Raw genomic sequence first — 25,386 nt, forward strand, 5'->3', positions numbered from 1 at the left:
GGACATTTTGAGAACATTGGTAACGTTAGCTGTGTAAAGTCATGTTAAAAACTTGAGTTTTGCACCTTTTTTTAGTGTTTTTGCATTAGTGTTTAGCGTAGTTTTACCGCATTTAGTGGCGTTTTGCTGCATTTTTCTGCGTTTGCATTTTTTAGCGTTTTTTTAAACAAATTTTTATTTGGTCAAAAAAAGTCCAATAAAACACCAGTTTGCGGCGCTTTGCAGCATTTTTACAGCTAAAAAAAACTCCTCCAGAAACCCACTAGTCCTGTTTTTTTTTTCCAGCCAAAAAACATTTATTATAGTCTATGTGTGCATGGACACATAGGATAACATGCTGGTGGTTTACTAGCTGTAGAAAAAAACGTCAAAAGCCAAAAACAACAGCTGTAAAAACGTTAAGTGTGCATGAGGGCCAAAAGAGGCCCAGTAAAAGCCAAGCTCAGTAGTCCCCTACTCAGCAGATCTCCAGCTCACTGGTACCCTCGTTCACCAGATCCCCAGCTCATTAGTATCCACGTTCAGCAGGACCCCTGCTCAGTAGTAACCCCAGCTCTGCCGATGGCCCACTCAGTTGTACCCCCAGCTTTGCTGATCCCCCGCTCAGTAGTAACCAGCAGCTCTGCTGATCTCCTGTTCAGTAGTAACCCCCAGCTCTGCGGATCTCCCACTCAATAGTAACCCCCAGCTTTGCAGATCCCCCAGTAAGGAGTAACCCCCAGCTCTGCTGATTTGCTGATCCTCCTATCTCTCTGGTCCCCACTCACCTCCTATTATACTACCCCCACGCTACGCATTACTAGTTTCTCCTGTTCCGGTCTGCTAGCTCTGCTGAACCTCTAGCACTCAGTCCTCTCTCTCTCCAGTCTGTGCTCACTTTCTGCTACAGCGTTCCCATGTTGCACACCACATGTGCTGTCTGCTAGTTGCTCCTCTCCAGTCTGGACCCTGCTCCCTACCTGCTGCTCCAGGCTGCAGACCAGATGTGATGTCTGCAACCTCTCAAAAGCTGCAGGTGTTGTTAGCAAGCTGTCATAGACTTCAATGGAGGCTTTAGAGACATATTGAAGCATGTGTAAACAAGCCCTAAGAGTCCTTTCACACAGTTTCCCACCTGATTGGAAGTGCCATGCAAGTCTATGGGCAGGCAGATGTAAACAAATATGCATCTGTTTATATCCGCCTACAGCCAAATCTGTCAAGGTTTGGAACAAGAATATCAAGCAAAAGTTCATTTATTTCAGTAATGCAACTTAAAAGGTGAAACTAATATATGAGATAGACTCATTACATGCAAAGCAAGATAGTTCATGTCGTGATTTGTCATAATTGTGATGATTATGGCTTACAGCTCATGAAAACCCCAAATCCACAATCCCAGAAAATTAGAATATTGTGAAAAGGTGCAATATTCTAGGCTCAAAGTGTCCCACTATAATCAGCTAATTAAGCCATAACACCTGCAAAGGGTTCCTGAGCCTTTAAATGGTCTCTCAGTCTGGTTCAGTAGGAATCACAATCATGGGAAAGACTGCTGACCTGACAGTTGTGCAGAAAACCATCATTGACACCCTCCATAAGGAGGGAATGCCTCAAAAGGTAATTGCAAAAGAAGTTGGATGTTCCCAAAGTTCTGTATCAAAGCACATTAATAGAAAGTTATGTGGAAGGGAAAAGTGTGGAAGAAAAAGGTGCACAAGCAGTAGGGATGACTGCAGCCTGGAGAGAATTGTCAGGAAAAGGCCATTCAAAAGTGTTGGGGACCTTCACAAGGAGTGGACTGAGGCTGGAGTCAGTGCATCAAGAGCCACCACACACAGACGGATCCTGGACATGGGCTTCAAAATGTTGTATTCCTCTTGTCAAGCTGCTCCTGAACAACCAACAATGTCAGAAGCGTCTTACCTGGGCTAAAGAAAAACAGACCTGGTCTGTTGTTCAGTGGTCCAAAATCCTCTTTTCTGATGAGAGCAACTTTTGCATCTCATTTGGAAACCAAGGACCCAGAGTATGGAGGAAGAATGGAGAGGCACACACTGCAAGATGCTTGAAGTCCAGTGTGAAGTTTCCACAGTCTGTGTTGATTTGGGGAGCCATGTTATCTGCTGGTGTTGGTCCACTGTGTTTCATTAAGTCCAGGGTCAACACAGCCGTCTACCAGGAGATTTTGGAGCACTTCATGCTTCCTTCCGCAGACGAGCTTTATGGGGATGCTGACTTCATTTTCCAGCAGGACTTGGCACCTGCCCACACTGCCAAAAGCACCAAAACCTGGTTCAATGACCGTGGGATTACTGTGATTGATTGGCCAGCAAACTCGCCTGACCTGAACCCCATAGAGAATCTATGGGGAATTGCCAAGAGAAAGATGAGAGACATGAAACCAAACAATGCAGAAAAGCTGAAGGCCGCTATTGAAGCATCCTGGTCTTCCATAACACCTCAGCAGTGCCACAGGCTGATAGCTTCCATGCCACGCCGCATTAAGGCAGTAATTGCTGCAAAAGGGGCCCAAACCAAGTACTGAGTACATATGCATGCTTATACTTTTCAGAGGTCCAATATTGTTCTATGTACAATCCTTGTTTTATTGATTGCATGTAATATTCTAATTTTCTGAGATTGTGGATTTGGGGTTTGCATGAGCTGTAAGCCATAATCATCACAATTGTGACAAATCACGGCTTGAACTATCTTGCTTTGCATGTAATGAGTCTCTCATATATTAGTTTCACCTTTTAAGTTGCATTACTGAAATAAATTAACTTTTCAATGATATTCTAATTTTTTCGAGTTTCACCTATATGTGAACTGGGGCTAAATCTGGTGCACTGGCCTGCAGTTAGTTGCTCTATCAAGAAAAATACTCTCTTGGGGATGCATGAAGCTGCCTGAGGGTTACATGCTGCAAGTAAGGAAAAGTAGATGTTGATATGCCAGAAATATAATGTGCTCCTACCTTCCTCTTTGACATGACAACACAGCTCTGAATTTATGAACACATGTTGTCAACCCTGGCTACTTCATTGGTTATGGATTACAAAGAACATAGACCTTCCCTCATTTTTACGGTCACCCTCATCTACATAACCAATCCTTGTGCACAAGCAGACTAAAAATAAAATTTAAATGGTATATTTAGCAGATCAAATGGGAGAAAATAAGAGAAGTTTATTGTTAGGGTTTACATACACTTTTAGGCCCCTTACACTAAGTTCACATTAAGGGTTCATGTACACTGCAGCTGCTAAATTGACATTCAGGAGCTGTTCAGCGTTTTTTTCAGCAGCCCCTGAACTCTCCCTAAAGTTTTCCTATGTGTCCATGTACACAGTCATTTACAGGCAGTTGAGATTACAGTCGTTTTTTTAACGCATCAAACTTGTGTTCAGGAGTAGATTTTACCGGCGTTTCAAATGCCAAATGCTTGTAAACGTGTGTAAACATGGTTAACCGCGTTTATAAGTGTTTGCGTTTAGAAGCGTTTTTTAACTGCTCCATATCCAGATGCTGTCCAGAGCCTTTCTTCATCATGCAAAGCGTTTTTCATGTGTTCAAATGGACCCGGTATACCAGTGCAGTCAGTTCCAGGTTTTGCGTGAAGGAAAAAATGGTAGAAGATGCTGCATTATGCTCATGATGGGATCCATAGTGAATACAACAAGAAAAGACAGATAATCTCACCACATACTGCTTTCTCTGCTTCTGCTCTCTCTATTACTCTCAAAATGTCTGAAATAGTTAATTATCTACTATTTTTCAGTGCATTCTGGGTCTCCTGAGGTTATCTTTTAAAAACGCTTCTAAACGCATAAGTGCGCATAAACGCGGCTAAACTGACTTTAACCTGTTTTCCAGCAGTCAGTTTCCATCGTTCAGAAGTGTTTTCCAAACACCCCATGTACATGAGCCCTTAGTCATTCTCTGGAAAGTGCCCCACGGTGGATCACTTTTCAGAGGGCTCAATGGAACTAATATGCCACTACCATTAGCCAAGTATTCGGCTTGTGGTTGCTGCACGGACCCACTGACTTGAATGTGTGCGTTTGACAGACCACCTATCAATTCAACAAGCTGGAATGCAGTATGTGTATAGCCCCCTTCAGCTTTATGGTAGGTTTTAAACGGATTTGAGGGACTGAAAAGCTACATCTCAACCACGTGTTTTTACCACTCCTCAGCAGCTCGTGTGACAGAGACCTAAGGCCTCATTATGCCTTTGTGGTGTCATTCAAAAAGAATGGCACAGCGATGCATGCATGGTGCAGCACCTCGTGTTACTGAAGCACAAGGTTTCTCTGTCCTTGGTGTTGAAGCTGCAACAAGAACAATTTACATTCTTTGAAAAGAGGCCTTCCTAGTATTATTGTTTCCTTGATCTTGCAAACAATTAATTCAGGTCTCAGGTAATAGAAATACCTCTAAGTAATGAATAACCTAGTGTTTACAAAGTCTGCATTTTATTACATATTCTTGTACAGTTACTTGTATAATCATATCATAGAGATAACAGCAAGACTAAAGAACAGTTCAGATGCAAGTGTGCAAAACTTGTTGGAGTTTACACATTTCACCCTATTATTGTTCCTGAAGATTTCATGCTCTAATGAGGCAGCTAAATCATTTCCCAAAGGCACAGAGCACTGGAATGCCAGACAAAGCAAGCCAGCGTCTGGACACATGTGAACATCTGAGCCTGACAGCGACACAGAGGACCTGACGGCGGGACACTGCGAATGCAACTGACAGGACTACATGTCTGGGAAAACATACTCAGCAGTGTGGCTCACTGGGCCTCTTATGAAAAGAAAAAAAAAATTAGAATATTAGGAAAATGCAAAGGTGTTGCCTATAACAACCAAATTCTAACTTTCATTTTCTGGAGCAAGAAATGCAAAGTCAGCATTTGGCCCTTTACTACTGAAAATACATAAAGACAGCCTTACTCGGTAAGACCATCTTAGTTCTAAAATCTAATGGAAACGTCATCACAATAAAGCAGATCTTGCACCTTAAGGCTAGGTTCACACCTATGCAGTTTGTGTTTGACCTGTTGCTGCATTGCATTTTGCGTTGTGTTTTTGCTGTGTTTTTGATGAGTTTGGCTTTTTGTCCCCTTTGTCAAGTGCCTAATTGTCAACAAATTAGGATTTTAATGGTTGCGGCCATGGTGAATGGAGTGAGTTGAGGGGCTTTGCGAGCAGTCTACTGGGTAAAACTAGGTTAAATTAAAAAGGTAACTCTCAATTTTACATTAAAAAAGGCAAACACATACTTCAAAAACCAAATAAATACATATTTCCGTGTGAAGCATCATTCCGATCCTGTAGCTGCCCCTGCTAGCTCTAAGGCTAGGTTCACACCTATGCAGTTTGCATTTCATCCATTTCTGCAATGCGTTCTGCGTTTTTGCACGTGTGTTTTTGCACATCTTCTGACTATTTGTGATAGTTATAGTGGTATGCTTTCCCTGAGGAAGAATTTGTGTTCATGTATTCGAAATGCGTTGGATCCCAGGCTGAATATATCTGCAGTCAAACCTTGAGGTTGCAAGATGGAAATCAGCTTTGGAGGATAACACTGGATAAATATTGCAACAACCACAATTTTGCGAAGTGAATGAGTGGTTTAAAATTGTTGTATTTTATATTGGCTAATATGCAGTGTTTACCTGATAGCTGCCGATTTGTCAAAGAAAAGAAATTTGTCCAAATAAAATGTTGATTTTTTAAATAATTGGTTTCTTTGTATACACTCCAAGGTTGCCTTAAAAATTCCATTAAATGTAAAGGTGCAACTCTGTCTGTTATTATGCAATGCCTGAGCTCTTTCAATCTCTTTACTGAACTCACAGGCCTGGTTCACACCAATGCATTTTTTAGCGCTTTTTGCAGAACCTCACTATAGTCTATTTAACCTCCTTGGCGGTATGATTATTTCATATTTTTGGTGCTGAAAGCGGTACCATTATTTTGCATGGAAATATGTAGTTTTTTTATTGTAGGCTGTAATTTTTAGGAATAACTCAATGAAATCTGTCTGAACAAGATTCTAAATCATACATTTAATTCAATATTATAATCAAACCAAAAACACCGAAATTTGAAATATAGCGCCAAGTTCGCACATCGCTGAGCAAAGTCGCAAAATTGTTTTCAGTGTCTTATGACGAATTTCCCCACAAATCATTATCACTCAATTCTGCAAGTGGTTCTAATTTACTATCGCTGTTCTCTAGCTGATCTAAACCCGCTTTTGACCTAAAGGGACACTTTTTGGACGCCATGGACTTTTCTACGTTTCCAGGCAGAAAGAACAATCAAAATGCAGACGGGACAGGACAGAGCACTAGGGACAAAATGTATGTGAAATGGGTTGAAACAGCAATGTTTTACTATGTAAAATCGTTTTGAAAAAAATGAATTTTTTTTTAAATTTTCAAATTTCCCGCCGCCGGCGGCACCCGTACGTCCCGACGTCACAGGTACCGGAACACAGGAGGCGGATGCCGGCATCCGCCCGAGGAGATGGCCGGGGACGCTGCAGGGGACACATCGCGGGAGCCAAGGACAAGGTAAGCGCTGCAGGGACTCCCTATGCAGCGCCGCATGGTAAGCCCGAGTGTAGCTCGGGGTTACCGATTTTGGTACAGACATTTTACCCCGAGCTACACTTGGGAATACTGTTAGGGAGGTTAACATGGTTTCCTATGGGACACATTCACACCTATGCTTTTTTGAGCAGCTGCATTTTTGGAAAGGGTCAGGCGCTTTTTTACAAGCAAAAAGCAGCATTCTTTCTACAATAGAGATGCTGCTGAAACGCATGTAGTGCTTTTTGCTGCATTTTGTATTTTTATTCTGCCCAGCAACAAGAACATTTCCCCTTTAACAAAAAACAAAAAAAAAGGTGAAAAAAAACCTACAAAACACAAAAAAAAGCGGCAAAAATGCATGTGTAAAAACGCAAACCGAAATGCAAAAAGCATTGCAAAAAAGGATTAAAAGCAAATTGCATTGGTGTGAACCAGGCCCGATATCAATGCTGCCGCTGCTGCAGAGGCTGGTAGGTTTGATAACATGCAAACGGGCAGATTGCTATTTCAAAGAAAGAAAATCATTTCCCCTAAGTACCTGCCCAGTTTTACAATCATTTGAACCAGGTGGTAGGTGTGCCGCGTTTGTGCCTGTGTTCATTAACTACTATGATCTGACACACTGAGGAACAGGACTGCTTTATAGATTTTATTACAATCCTTCCACATGTTTATGGCTTTCAGAGGCAAGAGAAGTCTACAGTTACAGAATGTTTTACGAAATTGCAGCTGGAGTATGCCAATTACAATCAACTAGTGGTCAGGAGTGGAGTTCCCCTTTAAAATCATAGTGGAGAAAATGAGTAAACATCAAGGTTATTGAAATTTTGGACAGAGTAAGGGAGGGTTATAACCCCCGTCGGCTATTTTTTGCCATCTATGTCCCATTGGGCACATTTCCTTTGATTTCCTGTCCCATAGCCAAGACAGGAAGTGAGAGGAAATCCCTCTAAAGTGAGGAAATCCCTGGTTGTCACCAGAATAAAATGTCCCCATTAGAAGATGTCCCCTCTATTACTGTTCTAATGTCACTTTCAATGATAATGGTAAACAGGACAAATACAGAGGTGAATCTCCCTAATGGGGGCACCAACAACAATAACAACTTGAAAGGCGTTCTAATCCCTCTTCACTCTTGTCCAAACCTAAAAAAGAAAAATGTTTTGCCTTTAGTTACACTTTAAAGCATTATAAGTGCAGCTAAAAACTCCAATACATTTTGGCTGGAGTTCAGCCCCAACCTAACCCATAAACTAAACATGTACTAAGGCTAAGTTTACACCTATGCAGGTTGCGCTTGAGCCGTTTCTGCATTACGTTTTGTGTTTTTGCACCTGCGTTTTTTTCGATCACCTTATTTTATTTTTCTTGTTGCTAGGCAGATTTAAAATGCAAAATGCATCAAAAGCAACGCAAAAATGCATAAAAAACACCCCCCCCCAAAACAAAATGCAATACATGCTTTTCTGCAGCAGTTTCATTGAAGTCTATAGAACCAAAAATGCAACTTTTTGCGTTCAAAAAAGTCCCTGACCCTTTCCAAAAAATGCACCAGGTGAAAGCACGCAGATGTGAGCATGTCCCATAGGAAATCATGTTAAATGGACTGTACTGCGTTTCTGCAAAATGATGCAGATCTCAGAGAATAGGTGCAGGAATTCCCCCTTCTAACTCTCCCGCTGTATCTGTCACCTAATGCACCTCTGACCACCATTTCTTGGTTTCACCCCTACGCACATCCTAGTACCACCCCTTTCAGACCCCCCCCCCCCGCAACAAGACAGCCAAAAAACAAGATACTACCCCAGCAACTTAGACCCCTGCAGCAACAACAGATCTCCAGCCGCCAGCATTAATACACCCTCCAGCAGACAGTAACAATAGTAGATCCCTCTCAGTAACAACTGACCCCCAGTAACTTAACCCCCCCCAGCATCAATAGATCCCTCCACTAGCAACAATATACCCCCAAGCAAAATAGGATCCCCACCAGTGACAATAGATCCCCCCACATCCAGCATCAATAGACCTTCCATAACACCCAAGAACCCCTTGCCATTACATACATTCAGTGCTGGAGGTACCGGAACTGCATTCCCCCGCATTCCCGCTGACAAAAAAAAAAACCCTTACTAAGGATTTAACACTACTATTAAAGTAGTATTAAACCCTCAGCGTTTTTTAGTCTAACATATTGAACACAATAAAATAAACATTCCCCGTAAACTATTCTAGCCCCCTGCCTTGCAGTTTACAACTTTCAATGCTGCTGGCTCCTGCTCTATCAGTGCTGCTTCCCTGAACTTCTGGCCCTCAAAGGAAAGACATAAAGCCATACTGCAAGAGAAACAAGCCACCCCAAAACAGGAAACTTAGGGCAGCAGTTATGGCACCAGCTTAAACTGGAATATAGGTAAGGATTAAAACATAAAGAGCTGCATACTCAGTATATGATTGAAACAGTTGCTAAAAGTGCTATACAAACTGCGGGTTTATTATTATTATACAGTATTTATATAGCCCTAAAAGGTTTGCTCAGCGCTGTACATTATAGTGGGGGACAGAACATGAGACAATACAGTAACAAAACAATACACAAGGGGGTCAGGGGCCCTGCTCTTTCAAGCTTACAATCTCACTTTAAACAAGAATTCTGATTGGATGTAATGAGCAGTTCCACTATTAATGGAGTTATTATAGGTTAGCACCTATGGGCAATGACAGCTCTGCTCTCAACACAGAACTCCTGGAAGGAAATCACACTTCCACCATTATAAGTGTGTTTACTCTCAATTGTACTAGTTAACCTCTTGGGTCCCAAGTCTATATTTCATTCACATGTTCAAGTTGCATCTTGCCTAAACATCTTGGGACATTTTATCCAATTCTCACTCTGTCTTTCATGCAATGTTGACATGTTTTCCCTAAGTAAATAAACCTTGTATAAAAAAAAAGTAAAAACATATGCCTTCTATACTTTGAAGCTTAGTTTTTATAGTAGATGTGATATCTACACAAACACACACACAGTTCATAGTAACCAATCTTTAATTTGTCTATGTCACAGATGAAGTAAGCACACCCACTACAGATTAGACACAACAAATACATTATGTATTACACAAAAGTAGTCAGGGATAATAAACATATACAAAGTATTATATGTTTACATAGTAACAGTGAAGCATGGGATACAAAACAGCAGCAAAGAATGCATCAAATACAAAGTAAAGTACTAAAACAGAACGTTGGCGGTCCAAAAAGTAAATCAGTAAGGCAGTGGGACAAAATTAGTGCCCAAAACCCCCAGATTTTGGGGTACTAACACCCCTCTGTCAAGAACATCTTCATTCACTCATACTGTTTTGTATCTAATACTTTGAAGTTACTATGTATACATAGAATACTTTGTATATGTTTCTCATCCCTGAACACTTTTGTACAATACATAAATTACTTGTTGCATCACAACCCTTGGTGCCCAACCTGTGGCCTTTTGATACTTATTGTGCGGTTCTTTGACCCTAGCCAGCACTAGCCTGTGTTTTCCTTGCCTAGGATGAATGCTCAGGGGCAATGAAGGATTCATTCACCTGGATTCTACTAGCTGAATGATGTTGTTTATTTCTTTCACGCATCCTTATTTTTTCTGTGTGGTCTATTCCTTTTTTTCTGTGTTTTGTATTTTTATATTAACATTTGAGGAACATCAGATATGGTGCCTAGATGTTTTTAATAGGATTGCAGGGAACATTATTTATTTCAGGTACTTATATAGCGCTGTCAATTTAAGCAGCACTTTACATATATATTGTACATTCACATCAGTCCCTAACCCTCAAGGAGTGTACCATCTAAGGTCTCTATTTCATATATACACATACAGTGCATCCAGAAAGTATTCACATTGCTTAACATTTGCCACGTTTTGTTTTGTTACAGCCTTATTCCAAAATGGATTCAATTCATTTTTTTCCTCAACATTCTACAAACAATACCCCATAATGACAATGCGAAATCTTTGCAATTTATTAAAAAAAAAACAAAAAAAAAAAAACACATGTACATAAGTATTCACAGCCTTTGCCATGGCACTCAAAATTGAGCTCTGGTGCATCCTGTTCCCACTGATCATCCTTGAGATGTTTCCACAACTTGATTGCAGTTAACCTGAGGGAAATTCAGTTGATTGGACATGATTAGGAAAGGCATAAACCTGTCTATATAAGGTCCCATAGTTAACAGTGCATGTCAGAGCACAAACCAAGCAATGACGTACAAGGAATTGTCTATACACCTCTGAGACAGGACTGTATCAAGGTACAGATCTGGGGAAGGGTATAGAAAAAATTCTGCAACATTGAAGGTCCAAATGAGCACAGTGGCCTCCATCATCTGTAAATGGAAGAAGTTTGGAACCACCAGGAATCTTCCTAGAGTGGGCTGCCTGGCTAAAATGAGCAATCGAGGGAGAAGGGCCTTAGCCAGGGAGGTAACCAAGCACCCGATGGTCACTCTGAAAGAGCTCCAGCGTTTCTCTGTGGAGAGAGAAGAACTTTTCAGAAGAACAACCATCTCTGCAGCACTCCACCAATCAGGCCTGTATGGTAGAGTGGCCAGACGGAAGCCACTCCTCAGTCAAAGGCAAATGGCAGCCCGCCTGGAGTTTGCCAAAAGGTATGTGAGGGACTCTCAGACCATGAGAAACAAAACGCTCTGATCTGATGAGTCAAAGATTGAACTCTTTGCCTGAATGCCAAGCGTCATGTCTGGAGGAAACCAGGCACAGCTCACCACCTGGCCAATACCATCCCTATAGTGAAGCATGTTGGTGGCAGCATCATGCTGTGGGGATGTTTTTCAGCGGCAGGAACTAGGAGACTAGTCAGGATCGAAGGAAAGATGAATGCAGCAATGTACAGAGAAATCCTTGATGAAAACCTGTTCCAGAGAGCTCTGGACCTTAGACTGGGGTGAGAGTTCATCTTTCAACAGGACAAGGACCCTAAGCCCCAGTGGCTATGGGCCAACTCTGTGAATGTCCTGGAGTGGCCCAGCTAGAGCCCAGACTTAAACCCAATTGAACATCTCTGGAGAGATCTGAAAATAAATGTGCACTGACGCTTCCTATCCAACCTGATGGAGCTTGACAGGTACTGCAAAGAAGAATGGGAGAAATTGCCCAAAAATAGGTGTACCAAGCTTGTAGCATCATACTCAAAATGACTTGAGGCTGTAATTGGTGCTAAAGAAGCTTCAACAAAGTATTGAGCAAAGGCTGAGAATACTTAAGTGCATGTGTTTTTTTTTTTTCATTTTTTTATTTGTAATAAATTGCAAACATTTCAAAACAAACTTATTTCACATTGTCATTATAGGGTATTGTTTGTAGAATGTTGAGGAAAAAAATAAATTTAATCCATTTTGGAATAAGGCTGTAACATAACAAAATGTGGCAAAAGTTAAGTGCTGTGAATACTTCCTGGATGCACTGTACTAGGGCCAATTTAGACAGGATCTAATTAACCTACCAGCAATTCTTTGGAGTTTGGGAGGAAACTGGTGTACCCAGAGAAAACCCATAGGGAGAACTTGCAAGCTCCAGGCAGGTAGTGCTATGGTTGGGATTTGAACCAACGACCCTAGTGCTGCCAGGTGGAAGTGCTAACCATTTAGCATAGCAGAGCCATACAAAGCAGTGTGCTTACACAGTAAAGCACTCACAGCACACCGTTAACCCTTTGATCATCCCAGATATTCACCCCTTCTTGCCCAGTGTCATTAGTAGTGTCAGTGCTTTTTTATTAGCACTGATCACTATATTAGTGTCACTGAGGATGTCAGTGACAGTCAGTTTCCCCCCCAGTGTCAGAATGTCCACCGCAGTCCCACTATAAGTCACTGATCGCCACTAGTATGAAAAAAAAAAATTCTGATATATATACCGCCATTTGCAGATGCTATAACTTTCACGTAAACTAATTTACATGTTTTGGGATTTTTTTTTTAGCAAAGACTTGGAGCAGAATACAGTTTGGCCTAAATTTGACAACATTTGATTTTTTTTTTTTACTGGACATGTTTAATAGCAAAAAGTAAAAAATATTGTTTTTTTCTCACAATTGTCTGTCTTTTTTTGTTTATAGCGCAAAAAATAAAAACCTCAGAGGTGATCAAATACCACCAAAAGAAAGCTCCATTTGTGGGAAAAAAAGACATAAATTTCGTTTGGGTGCAGCGTTGCATGACTGCGCAATTGTCAGTTAAAGTAACTGTCATATCGCAAAAAATGGCCTGGTCAGGATGGGGGGTAAATCCTCTGGAGGGCAAGTGGTTAAAGTGGTTGTAAACCATACATATACCCAGTGAAGTGACTGGCTCCATAGAGATAAAACAAATCATCCTACATCAGTTGTGCCTGTTTATCTGCCATCTGTCCCCTACATCCATTCAAAGTGCACAATTTACACAGGATCTCTCAGCTCTCTCAGCAGGGGTTGGGGAACTGAAGTTACATTCAGTGAGGAAAGCTCTGATTGCTGATTGGAGGGGAGGAGAGGGAAGGGACCCCCCCCCCCCTTTTCACAGCTCACAGGAAGAGAGCTGAGGTTGATAATCACAGGCTGTGCCCTCCTGATCACCATTTTTTTCTTGGTGTTAAGAAAACTCATGAGAAGTGACTCACAATGATAGCAGAGGCAAGAGGCAGCAGACAGAAATGATGCTTAGTGCTCTGGATTGAAGTACACTCTATAGAAGGATATGCTTTGTTCAGATTTCATGTCTGAGGTTTACAACCACTTTAAATCTTAGCGCCTCATCAGTTTCTCCACATACACCTACCTTTATGACTATCCACCTAATGTTGAGTAGGTGCCATCAAAACAGCCCTGACTCATCAAGGATGCCCCTAGAACTCTGAAGGTATGCTGTGGTATCTAGCATAAAACCATCAGTAGAAGATCTTTTAAGTCCTGTAGGTTGAGAGGTGGGGCCTCCAAGGATTGGACTTGTTTTTCAGCACATCCCACAGATGCTTGATGGATTGAGATCTGGAGAATTTGGAGGCCAAGATAACACCTCAAACTCACTGTGATGTTTCTCAAACCATTCTTGAACCATTTTTGCAGTGTGGTACATTATCCTGCTGAAAAAGCCCACTGCCATCAAAGAATACCATTTCCATGAAGGGGTGTACTTGGTCACCACCAATATTTACGTAGGTGGTGTGTGTCAAGTAACTTCCATGTGAATGGCAGGACCCAAGGTTTCCAAGAAGAACATTGCTCAAAGCATCATATATTCCCCCCCCGGCTTGCTTTCTTCCCATACTGTAAAGTGAAACAAAAAAGAATGCGCACCAACCTTGCGCATTACATGTGATTTTATTGAATTTAAAATATACTCACAAACAGAGAAGTATAACAAGCGTGTAAAGTCCTTAGCGAGACTCAAGGAGTCTGAGACCAGTGCAAGTCTTATCACGAGGGAAGATTCTCAAAGTCAGGCTGACGCGTTTCGAAGGGAGTCCCTTCTTCATCGGAGCTCAGAAATGCGTCAGCCTGACTTTGAGAATCTTCCCTCGTGATAAGACTCACGCTGGTCTCAGACTCCTAGAGTCTCGCTAAGGACGTTACACGCTTGTGTCGCAAACGTGCGCACCAGAGACTGCCGCAATCCTCCATTTTGTTGAGAATCTCCATTTTCTCCCCTTGTACTTTCCCCCTTTTCCTCTCTGAGAGTCACAGCGACATTTGGCCAGTGTGTATGTGTGTTAGGAGTGTCACAGGAGGCCAGGGCCCAGCAGGGGGCTAGGAGCTATAAAGTCCCCAAGGGAGCTGGGGCCTAGCTGTCTGAAGAACCTGTAAAATGTAACACCTCGTATAAGATAAGGCAAGCTTTCCCCAGAGTTCAAGACATTCCAAGGAAGGCGGGACCAGCTAACACTTTTAAAAATCCATTTTTCCCCTATGTCTCATATCTTGGAATATGAGAGACTTATATAAAAAAACAGACATATTGTCAGATTGGCTAAGAGAAGACAAACAATTTGATGGGTCACTCGCCTTGTCTTGAATACATAGGAAAGCCGAACAATAGATCTCGTGAACCGTTCAGTGTATAATTTCCTAATTAATATCTAATCAATCCTCAGACGTGTCTGCATAATAATCTACCCGTGGGTGGAGTGTCACTTATGCATATGGAAAGTTATAAGCCAAAGTATGAACTATAAGAGATTTTGGCTCTAGTTTAGGTCCACGTCCAGACGATCCCTCCCTACACGGGGTATTGGTCCTTGACTTCAGAGATACCCCCTGCTTGGGAACTACAAAAATTGGCTGTCAGGCCTAAGAGAGTTAAGTTGAAGACGTCTCCCATTTTAACATCAGTACCACCTAGGGAGACCCGTGCCCTTTCGCTCTGAAACTTGGATCGGCTAACCCAGGACTTTGGCAAGTACCTTAACCCTTTCACCTCTCTCTGATATCTCTTTGCTGTGCTGTAGGTCTCTGTATTTTTATATATATATACACATATATATATATATATATATATATATATATATATATATATATATATATATATCTTAGTCACATCTTTTCTGTAAATATTTTTATTGCACCCGTTTGACCTTTTAGTAATAAATCTTTCCTTCTGAAAGTGTTGAACTGTTTCTATAGCACTTTATTGCAATTTATGAATTCCTGCCTCTAAAGAGAACACTACTGTGTTTGTTTAAACCGCTATATAACCGTGTTAAACAGACGATTACCTCAACCATTATAGTGTTATAACTGATATCGCCAAGTTTCCTCTTTCTCTGTACAAAAAGGAGGTGGTGGCAGTGTGAAGGGTTAATTGCGTAATTAACCTGACCCAGTAACAATTGCTCAGGCTGCCAGTACATCGATTGTGGTCCAATTAGCTGGAAAATCGTTGTGCAGGGTGCAGCATTGTTACGCACGTGACATTGCGGTTTTAGATCGGCTAGTCCTTCGGTCACGAGTTTGGTGAGAAGGGCTGGGGTCTGACGCCGCGATCGTGACTGCTTGTTATACTTCTGTTTGTGAGTATTTTTTAAATTCAATAAAATCACATTTTACTGAGGTAATGCGCAAGGTTGGTGCACTTTTTGTTTCGCTTTACAGTATTTTTCGGGCTTCCCCAGCCTTGTTTAGAGCCGCACAACCGTTGGTAGTGAATTTCTTCAAGTTCCATGTCCATCTATCCACCCTTGCTCTGAGCCATAGAGCGCAGGAGCTGTTGTTTTTTTTTCCACTTGCTTTCTTCCCATACTGCATCCTGGTACTATTCTTTCCACAAGTAAGCAATGCACATGTTCCTGACCATCCACATGTTGCAAAAGAAAATGTGTTTCATCACACCAGGCCACCTTCTTCCATTGCTCCATGGTCCAGTTCTGATGCTCAAGTGTAGGCACTTTTGGCTGTGGACAGTATCAGCATGGGCACCCTTACTAGTCTGCTACTATACAGTCCCATATACAACAAACTAGGACGAAAAAAAAAGTTTCAGAGCAATCTTTCAATAATTTGCTCATTAGTACACAGCTTTTGAGAGCGGATTATGACAGTTTATGCAAAGTTATCTACGGAGACAAGCATGACATTTTTTTCATGAGATAAAACTATTTTTGTTTAACCACTTGCCTACTGGGTACTTTTACCCCCTTCCTGCCAGGCCAATTTTCAGTGCTGTCACACTTTAAATGACAATTGTGCGGTCATGCAACACTGTACCCATATGATATTTTTACCATTTTTTTTTCAATCAAATAGTACGGTCTTTTGGTGGTATTTAATCATCACTGGGTTATTGTCTGTACTATAAATGAAAAATGACCAAAATTAGAAAAAAAAAAGTTTTCTTTGTTTCTATTATAATATTTTGCAAACAGGTAATTTTTCCCCTTCACTGATGTGTGTTGATGAGGCTGCACTGATAGGCAGCACTGTTGGGCACTGATAGGCAGCACTGATGGGCACTGAGGTGGCATGGATAGGCAATGATAGGCTGCACTGGTGGGCATTGATATGTGGCAGTGATGGGCACTGATAGTTGGCAATGATGGGAACTGATAGGTAGCACTGAAGGGCACTGACCAGCACAGATTGGCAGCACTGTTTGGGAACTGATGGGCACATTTTGGACTGCACTGATAATGAGGGCACTGATAATCAGTGCAGATATCTTCTATGACAGTTGACAGTTACCGGCACAGCATGAGGAAATTACTGCCAATGACTGGCAAGTGTATTTACATGATGGTCAGCTGTGATTGGACAGAGCTGATCATATGGTAAAAGGCCGCTGTGATTGGCCTTTTACCAAGTCATGTGATCAGCTGTGTCCAAAGGACACAGAGTTCACAGACAGCGCAGGGTGGGTGCCGCTGGGGGCATTTCTGAGAGGACGTGGTTATGATGCTGTCCGAGAACTGGACGGCTGCGTTGTAGCCATCATTCGGCTATAGAGTGGTAGTAAAGTAGTTAATCAGTACAGTATTTGTCCGTAAAAAAGTGACCAAGACCACACATGCTTGGAAAACAAAAGAATACTTTCCAGTACAATACAATACATACATCATGGCAGGAAGTTGTATTCTGTCTTCATTGAATTTTCTTAACTCCACTAACCTATTCGTTTTCGATAAGAGACTAGCATGCAAAAAAACAAACAAACAAAGAGGCCGATCATTCATCCGATATTCTCATGGTGTGTACCAGGCTGTAACTGTCAGCTGTCATGAAGGTATGACTGATGGGTGTACACTGCATTTGGGGTACACTGCATTTGATGATCAGCAGATCTCACTGTATCCTGTGCCCTGTGGATCAGGACTATCTCTACTACTAGAACCAGAACTGTCAGCGATACCAGATATAAGAAATCAGATTAGCCAAATCCTCTCTTAAGACATGCAAAGTTTCACTAATAATCAGGAATATATATAATGACATGAAAGAAGTGTGATTACTGAATAGTAAACCTGCCTGGCAGCCCTGCACAATGCCAACACCAGCAGACCATGCTGGGACTTGTAGTCCTGCAATCACATGGCCAATCCCAGGCTGTGCAGTCCAATCCAGATCGCTGGAGTGTGAGAAGAAAGTCAGCAGTAATAACAGGTGTCATCATCTGATGAGCAGGAGTCTGCCAAGCCGCAGTCATGTCATAAAAGAGCTCACCTGCTTCCACCCTCTGCTCCCTCCAGAAGGAGACGAGGCCATGCTGCTCCCCGGCTGCTGGAAACTTTCCCGGTGTCACTGCTGGGACGGAGATTTACGTCCCTGAGTGTAGAGAGGGCACAGAGATCTCCGCTGTGTGAGCCCAGCGAGCCCGGCCTGCCCGCACCTCCTTGGATACTTTGTTGCAGCAGTTACAGCGCCCCCACCTTCCAGCACGGCAATAGAGAGGGCGTGTGCAGGCGTTCAGGTACTCCTCGCTGTGTACACCCAGCCCAGCTGCTTTCCCTTTCCATTCACCCCCCTCCCGGCGGTAAAGGACTTTATTCTGCCAGACATTCTCACAGCATTTGCCTTTTTTGCTGTTTAGAAAACATGTGCAAATATTCCAGCTAAATGTTTGTGTTTAGGCAGCTGGAAGATGAAATATGTCAACAAAATAGTCAGAGTATTTCCCTAAAAAGCTCAGTTCACACCTTTTTGCGTTCTGCGAATGTGCGCAGAAATGTGCGTTTCTGTGCGTGCTCCCAGAAACACCAAAACGCGCGATTATTATTTAGGGCCAATTCACACTACATGCAATGACGTCCCAAGAAGGGACGCAAGTGGCAGGAATGGTGACCCGGTCTGCTGTGCCATGAGATCCGAGGAGGCTGCGCGCCACTAAAGGGTGCGGGGATGGCCGGCTGCTTCTTTCATTCCAGATGTTAAGGTCAGTGCATAAATCGGGTAGTCACGACGGGGGTTGGGGATGTGTGTTGGTCAGTGGGGGCGGCGGCTGGATGGAGGGGATTGCGGTGATGGGCTGTGGTGAGGTTGGGGGGGGGGGGGGTGCCTGATTTTAGTGTTTTGCCTAGGGCAGCATATGAACTAAATACACCGCTGTGTGGCCCATTCACACTAACGCAGACATGCTGCATTTCGTCACCGCGACAAATTACACTGAAATATCGCGCAGTGAATATAGTGTACATTTTGTACACTTCAAATAAAGCTGGAACAAAACACAAAAAGGGGGCGTGCAGTGTACAAACCACACAGCCTATTAGCTAGCTAGCAACACAGTGCAGCCGGAGCTCTAAATCACTTTGCTTCTCTGCGATATAACTCACAAGCAGAATTAATTCACCCTAAAGTGATACTAAAGGTAAATTTGTTTTTTTTCTTTAATCGCTTACTGCTACAGGGCTGCACAAAATCATGTGTATATATACATGATTTTGCATTTCCATGTAGGTGGCATGCGTGTGCCCTACCTGCGCCACTATTGGTGGCTACAGCTTTTGATCCCCTGGTCCCGGGTGGAGATTCCCCGCCGGCACCCGGTGATCGCTGAGGAACACTGACAGGGGAGAGGTCTGTATGTAAATAATACAGATCTCTCCCCTGTCAGCACCAGCATGTGGCTTTCTATTGCTCTGCATAGCAGAGCAATAGAAAGCAGCATGCTTGCATAGTAAAGCACACACTGAAAAAAAAGGTACAGGAGCTACTTTGATGTGTTTGTTGGATATAGGGCAGCACGTTCAAATGAATAAGCTACCCTATGTTGTGCGGCCAATGTGTGAAAGAACTTGCTGCACGAGTGTGAATGGGGTCCACGGCTTGCTGTACACGGTTATGTTAAAATTCTTCTATGTACGACTGATCTTTCTGCCAAAAGTTGGCGCATGCACATAATCTCTATTGGCTATAATATTCATCTATTTTCAGCCTCCAGAATGAATCAGTAGGTGTTCATACATGTTTATGTGTGTATGTGAGTAAATTATACCAGTAAGCTCCTCTCCAAATGCAGGTTTGTGGCTTTTTATGACCCTGAAAGGCAAAAAATAGAAAATGGTTTCTCTTCCTGTGGGACCTGGAGAAGTTTGGGATGATCCCTTATCCGCACATGTCAACACTGGGTAATCATTGATCTTTTATATCATTTTCCTACTTTTGATCTCTATTCTTATTGTATGGTCTTGGTCACCGTGCTGCAGCTCAGTTTCAGGGTCTTGGCAATCTTCTTATATCCTAGGCTATCTTTATGTAGAGCAACAATTCTTTTTTTCAGATCCTCAGAGCGTTCTTTGCCATGAGGTGCCATGTTGAACTTCCAGTGACCAGTATGAGAGAGTGAGAACGACAAATTTAACACACCTGCTCCCCATGGAACCTTGTAACACTAACGAGGGTGGGGCAACTGATAGTGAGTAAGCCTGGCCATACATTATACAATTATGTGGAGATTTTTGGTTTAGATTTACCAAAAACCATATAATAGGAGGACAAACCTAAACAACACTTTCAGTTGTATCCAATTAGGCAGGCCCTTGCACTGCACAGTTGAAGGTAAATCTAAAAGAAAATGGGCAGAAAAGTGGAAGATAATTGTATAATGTATGGCCAGCCTAACTCTTAAGTCCTGGCTAGTAGCTTAAATTTTGAGGCGTGTGTATATATATATATATATAAATGTGTGTGTACACACACACATACTGTCTGTGTTATTTAAAGCAGAGTTCCACCTGAACAAAAAAAAAAGTCATCAGCTACAAAAACTGTAGCTGCTGACTTTTAAGATACAGTCACTTACCTGTCCCTCAGTCCAGGGGTGTCCTCACCACCGCTGGTTTCACCAGCCGTCTTCTCTCCCTGGCGCCGGCATCTTCAGTGTGGGCACCCGGCTGTGACAGCTTGTGGCTTCACAGCCGGGTGCCCACTGTGCATGCGCGAGAAGCGCTGCACTTTGTGAATGGCCCCATAGTCGTCTGGAACCTGTCACGTGTCCCTACGGGGAGGGAAGGGGTGAGGACAACTTCCACTTCCATTCGCCTAGGTGAACACAGTGGGAGCGGGTATCTGTACAATTCGGGTACCTGCTCCCCAAAGGTGCCAATCCTGAATGGGGAGCTGGGGACTTAAAGCAGAACTTCCCTTTTTGGGTGGAGCTTGGTTTTAATTGAATCTTATATTGAAAAGGGAAGTTCACTGGTGCTAGACACTATGTGATAGATTTACTAAACCTGGTGGACTCAGAATCTGCTGCAGCTGTACATGGTAGCCAATCAGCTTCTAACCTCAGCTTGTTCAATTAAGCTTTGATAATAAAACCTGGAAGCTGATTGGTTTCTATGGAGAGTTGGGCCTGATTTTGCACTCTCCAGTTTTAGTAAATAATCACTATATTTCTGTTTTTCTCTGTCTTCCTTATCTCTTTTAATTTTTTCTCCTTTTGGGTCCTGGTGTTTATATAACAAAGATATTTTATTTGTCCATGAACATAGACACTAGACTCACTAATTAGCACAATATACCCTCTGTAGCAGTACCCCCTTAAGGATTGCTATTGAATTTGGGTCCCTCTATAGTCCTGGCACAGCCAGTCAGTTAGCATTTTCCACACAGCTTTTATACAGAAATCAGGCCTTGAGCATTGGTTTTGTTGTTTTATTGAGAGGATTAAACTTTGGATAGGGTATAGGGGTGTATATGATGCCCAAGGGAACTAGAATCTGAGGACAACTTCCTGAACTATTCACAGGGTCTTCTCTCTGACACACAGTCTCTGTTGGAGTGCGAGCCAGCAGCTCCAGTTGTACTACCCCAGACTCTAGATGACTCCTCTTCACCCAACAATCTGAAGGTTTTCTTCCTGAGCAGAGGCTCTGGCTCCTTTTCCCTTAAATATGGTTCACAGTCACTAGCAAAGGGCTTCTTCCCCTATCTGCCCAGGGGGGCAGGTGTACTCACTCAGATCCTCTCATGTGCAGCTTGTGGAATTGGTGCTGCTATCAGGCCTATCAGCTGGGCTGCTTTCTCCTTGCCACACAGGTGGTCCTCAGATTTCCTCCTTTCCAGCTCCAGGCTCACAGGCAGGCCCTATCCCAGCAGGCCTCCTGGCAGCTTTCCTCCTCCAGCCTCACATCTTCCTGAGTCACACTCCTTAACCAATACCGCACTCCAACTCCTACTACTGAGAAGACTCTAACACCTTTTTAGGGAGCCCAGCCCATTGTCAAGCCTCTGTTGGGGATTGGTTAAGGTCCCTCAAAGGTGCAGCCTATCACACCTCTGATCCACCCACTGCTTCCAAGGCCCTCTTTTAAAAGGGGGAATTTCCAGAGGGGCTGTGGTGTCTCTAAGCCCTGGCACAAATGTGACCCCTCTGGTTATTGCACCTGAGCTGCTATTCAGCTCCTCTCTAACCATTAGGGATCTAGCTCCACCTAGTGTAACTAGGAGAGTGCTACAGCTCCTTCACCCTCTTCCTGTTTGCACTCTCTGCACACAGGCTTTTCTGTTTCTGCCATTTAGGTCTTCTCACTTGGTTCTGGTGGATGCATGTATTTTTAGGTGCTGCTCCTCAGTGTTCCCCTTAGGGTGCCATATTTTTTCTTCTCACAACTCCTGGGCCAGACAGCTGGCAGCAATTTCATTTGGAGGTGTTATTATACTGCTTATATAGCTGATTTGTAAGTATTGTTCTATAAATGGACATTTATATGTATAAATACTACATAATCGCTACCCTTCCCCTGTTTTTAGGGGATTGTGTGAACATTTTCTAAGCTTGCAGACTTTATATTGGGCATCTTCTCCTGAGGAAGTAAAATTGTTATCACGAAACGCGTCAAGCCAAAGGATGTACCCATTATGTTTTGTCAAATGCTTTTAAAAATGGAATTTATACATGTAATATGTGAATATCATACAGATTGTATACTGATATATGGTAGTGTTAATAAATCAGCTTGCCTTTTTATGAATTGCTTTATGTAAAGAAGATTGTCTATCAATTTTTTTTCTCTGCAAAATAGGGGATGGAGGCACAACATTATCAGGCACCAGCTCACAATTTTATTGTTTATAAAAAATATAAAAAAGTCATCCAAAAGTGGCATTTTTCTGTCTGCATGCATGACAATACGTGTATTGATAAGACCAATCAAATTATCATTTTAAATTAATGAACTGATAAACAAAAAAATGTAAAAAGGAGATCTGATTGATTTCAAATCTGCATTGGCCAAATGTTGTTATTTGCTTCAGATTGCTTGAACATGTATCTGAGTGGGCTGGAGAAATGATCATAATACAGATCAATAATATATTTTTTTTATTTTTGGTCGATGTGTTCAGTTCATCCCGAATGCAAAACATTGCTTCCACTGATATAGAAAAGATGAATCGTACAGTATGTTTGTGACCACTGATACCTACATCCATTACAAATAGGGATGAGTGAATCTGCCTGAGATTATTTTGTGGCAAGTTCATCAAATCCTTTTTGAAATTTTGTGAAACCCCAACTTTGCAGCAAACACCACTGAGGTCTATGTCATTGTCAGCGGTGACTCTTGATACTAAGTTTTGGATATTTTTAAGGCTAATAGGCAAGCTGTTGTCAAAAAAGACAAAATGGGCTCTGGCATTGGCCATATTTAACAAAGCAAGTAAACATTTTTAAAAATACAGTTCAGCAGGAAGAGGATAATGATTTGGAGGGTGACATGGGAAGATACCAATCTTTTAAATTACATGCTGTAGAGATGCCTGTAAAGCGCAACTAAAGCTCCCAAATACTCACCTCTGCACCAATGATCTTGCATCTATGAAATCCCTGACCGGCACCATCTTCTCCCTGGGTTCTTCTGGACTCCAGATATTTGGCTGTCTTGGTTGGTCAGCACAGGATGATGTAACTTCTGTGCATGTGTAGGATTTCTTTGTTCCCAGCACCACGCTGAGAATGTGTGCAGCTCATTGTGTATTAAATATTTTTTTTAAATTTACATTTACCTTGATGTAAAGTGGTTGTAAATGCATATTTTTTTAAAATGAAAAAAACATGTTCGACCTACCAGCGCTGTGCAATAGTATTGCACAGAGTGGCCCCCTACCTCCTCTTTGGAAGTGCCACACCAGTGTGCTGAGGAGGCACTTGTAAAGGCGCACTCCCAAGCCATTCTGTGTACATCCATAGACACACACAGCATAGCTCGACCACGCCCCTCCCTCTTCTCAGGATTTGCTGACAGCAGAAAGGGCCAACGGCTCTCGCTGCTCTCAGAGCCTCCTGTGATTGCAGGAAGAGGAACCAGTGCCTCTGCAGATGGGTACAGCAATGGATAAAGAAAGGAGGTAGGTAAGTGTTTAGGAGGAGGGGGCAGGAATGATATGAAGAGTTTTTGTTTTGTTTCTTTTTTTTTTTTTACCTTAAAGTGGAACTGCACTGCATTTGAGCACCACAAACAAAAATGCTATTTAATAAATTTTTAATATTTAAAGCAAACTCCCCCATCCATCCAGTGCTCAGTGCTTTACAATATAAAGGGAGACAATACAGCAACTATACCAGGGGTGGACTGACCATTTGGGAACTCGGGCACTGCCCAAGGGCCAGGGGTCAGTAGAGGGCCCCATGAGATGCCCCTGGTACCTTTTTCATAGGCTTTTTTGAGTTTGGGCAAGGACACAGAGGCCCCATGATCCCCTATTGCCCGGGGGCCCCATGAGTTGTTAGTCCGCCCCTGAACTATGCAGTTCAATATAGGAGGGTTAGGAGGACCCTGCTCCTTGGAGCTTACAATCTAAGATGTGTCAATGCTTTATTTTGCTGAGAAATCATTTTGAAAAACACCCCTTGGCATTTCTGGCTGTGGCCATCTTGAAAAAGGGTAGATGATTCATGTAGCATTTACTTTCTGGAATCCATATGCCCTTAGCTCAGGCATTGGCTGAGCTGAGAACCCTCCCCTCCTGAAGACTCCTGGGATGTATGACATCATTTGCCTAGGCATGGAAACCAGGAACTAACTAAAGAAATGTAAAAACTATTTAAAACAATAAATATGATTATATTTTCCTATCTATTTACTAATGCTAGCAGCATAAGGGTTACAAATCGTCCATGTTGACTGAAAGTGAAGTTCCGCTTTAATGCATTAGGGTTAAAAAAAATAAATACTTTTGACTTTAGAACCACTTTAAATACAGCAGCAGGTGTGTATGTATCACAGCAAAGCTCCAGAAGTTCAGTAGTTGGTAATCCGAGTAAGGGTCAGAAAGAGGAATCCAAGGTAGGGACTGGCAGAGATACAGATAGGGAGCCAGGAAGCAGGAGCTTATATGCTTATATAAGGTGACAATTAAGGGCAAACAATCCAGGCAGAGCAAAAAGAAGCAGAGGTGTGTCCTACGGACACAGCTGATCACGACATACAGTAAATAGCCAATCATGGCAGCATTTTACCATGTGATCAGCTGTGTCCAATGACACAACAGATCACTGGGTAAATACAATTGCCGGTTATCAGCTGCACTTTCCTCACGGTGTTGCAGTGTGAGGAAGGTACTGCCGAGAACCAGCAATTGTCAGCGAAGGCATTGACATTGATCATCAGGGCACTGATGATCAGTGCCGCCCCTCAGTGCAGCATCATCTGAGCCAGCTAATTATTTGCCGCCTATCAATGCTGCCTATCCGTGCCACCTCATCAGTGCCCATCAGTGCTGCCTATCAGTGCCCAGCAATGCTGCCTATCCATGCAGCCTTATCAACGCACATCAGTAAAGGAGAAAAATTACCTGTTT

At 42.5% G+C, this 25,386-nt stretch overlaps 1 protein-coding gene across 1 annotated transcript in view; it reads right to left on the reverse strand.

Annotated features, from left to right (window-relative positions):
- The window catches only part of ANK3 (ankyrin 3), an 818,082-nt gene extending 800,127 nt beyond the window's left edge, over positions 1-17,955 (reverse strand). The window contains exon 1 of the mRNA XM_089683172.1: positions 17,809-17,955. Within this exon, the coding sequence (XP_089539298.1) occupies positions 17,809-17,850 (42 nt within the window). The 5' untranslated portion in view covers positions 17,851-17,955. The remainder of the gene's footprint in view (positions 1-17,808) is intronic.
- Positions 17,956-25,386: the final 7,431 nt, after the last annotated feature.

This window comes from Staurois parvus, unplaced genomic scaffold (genome assembly GCF_062004578.1).
Source record: "Staurois parvus isolate SC_StPar_1 unplaced genomic scaffold, SC_StPar_1.0 ptg000303l, whole genome shotgun sequence".
Classification (NCBI taxonomy): Eukaryota; Metazoa; Chordata; class Amphibia; order Anura; family Ranidae; genus Staurois; species Staurois parvus.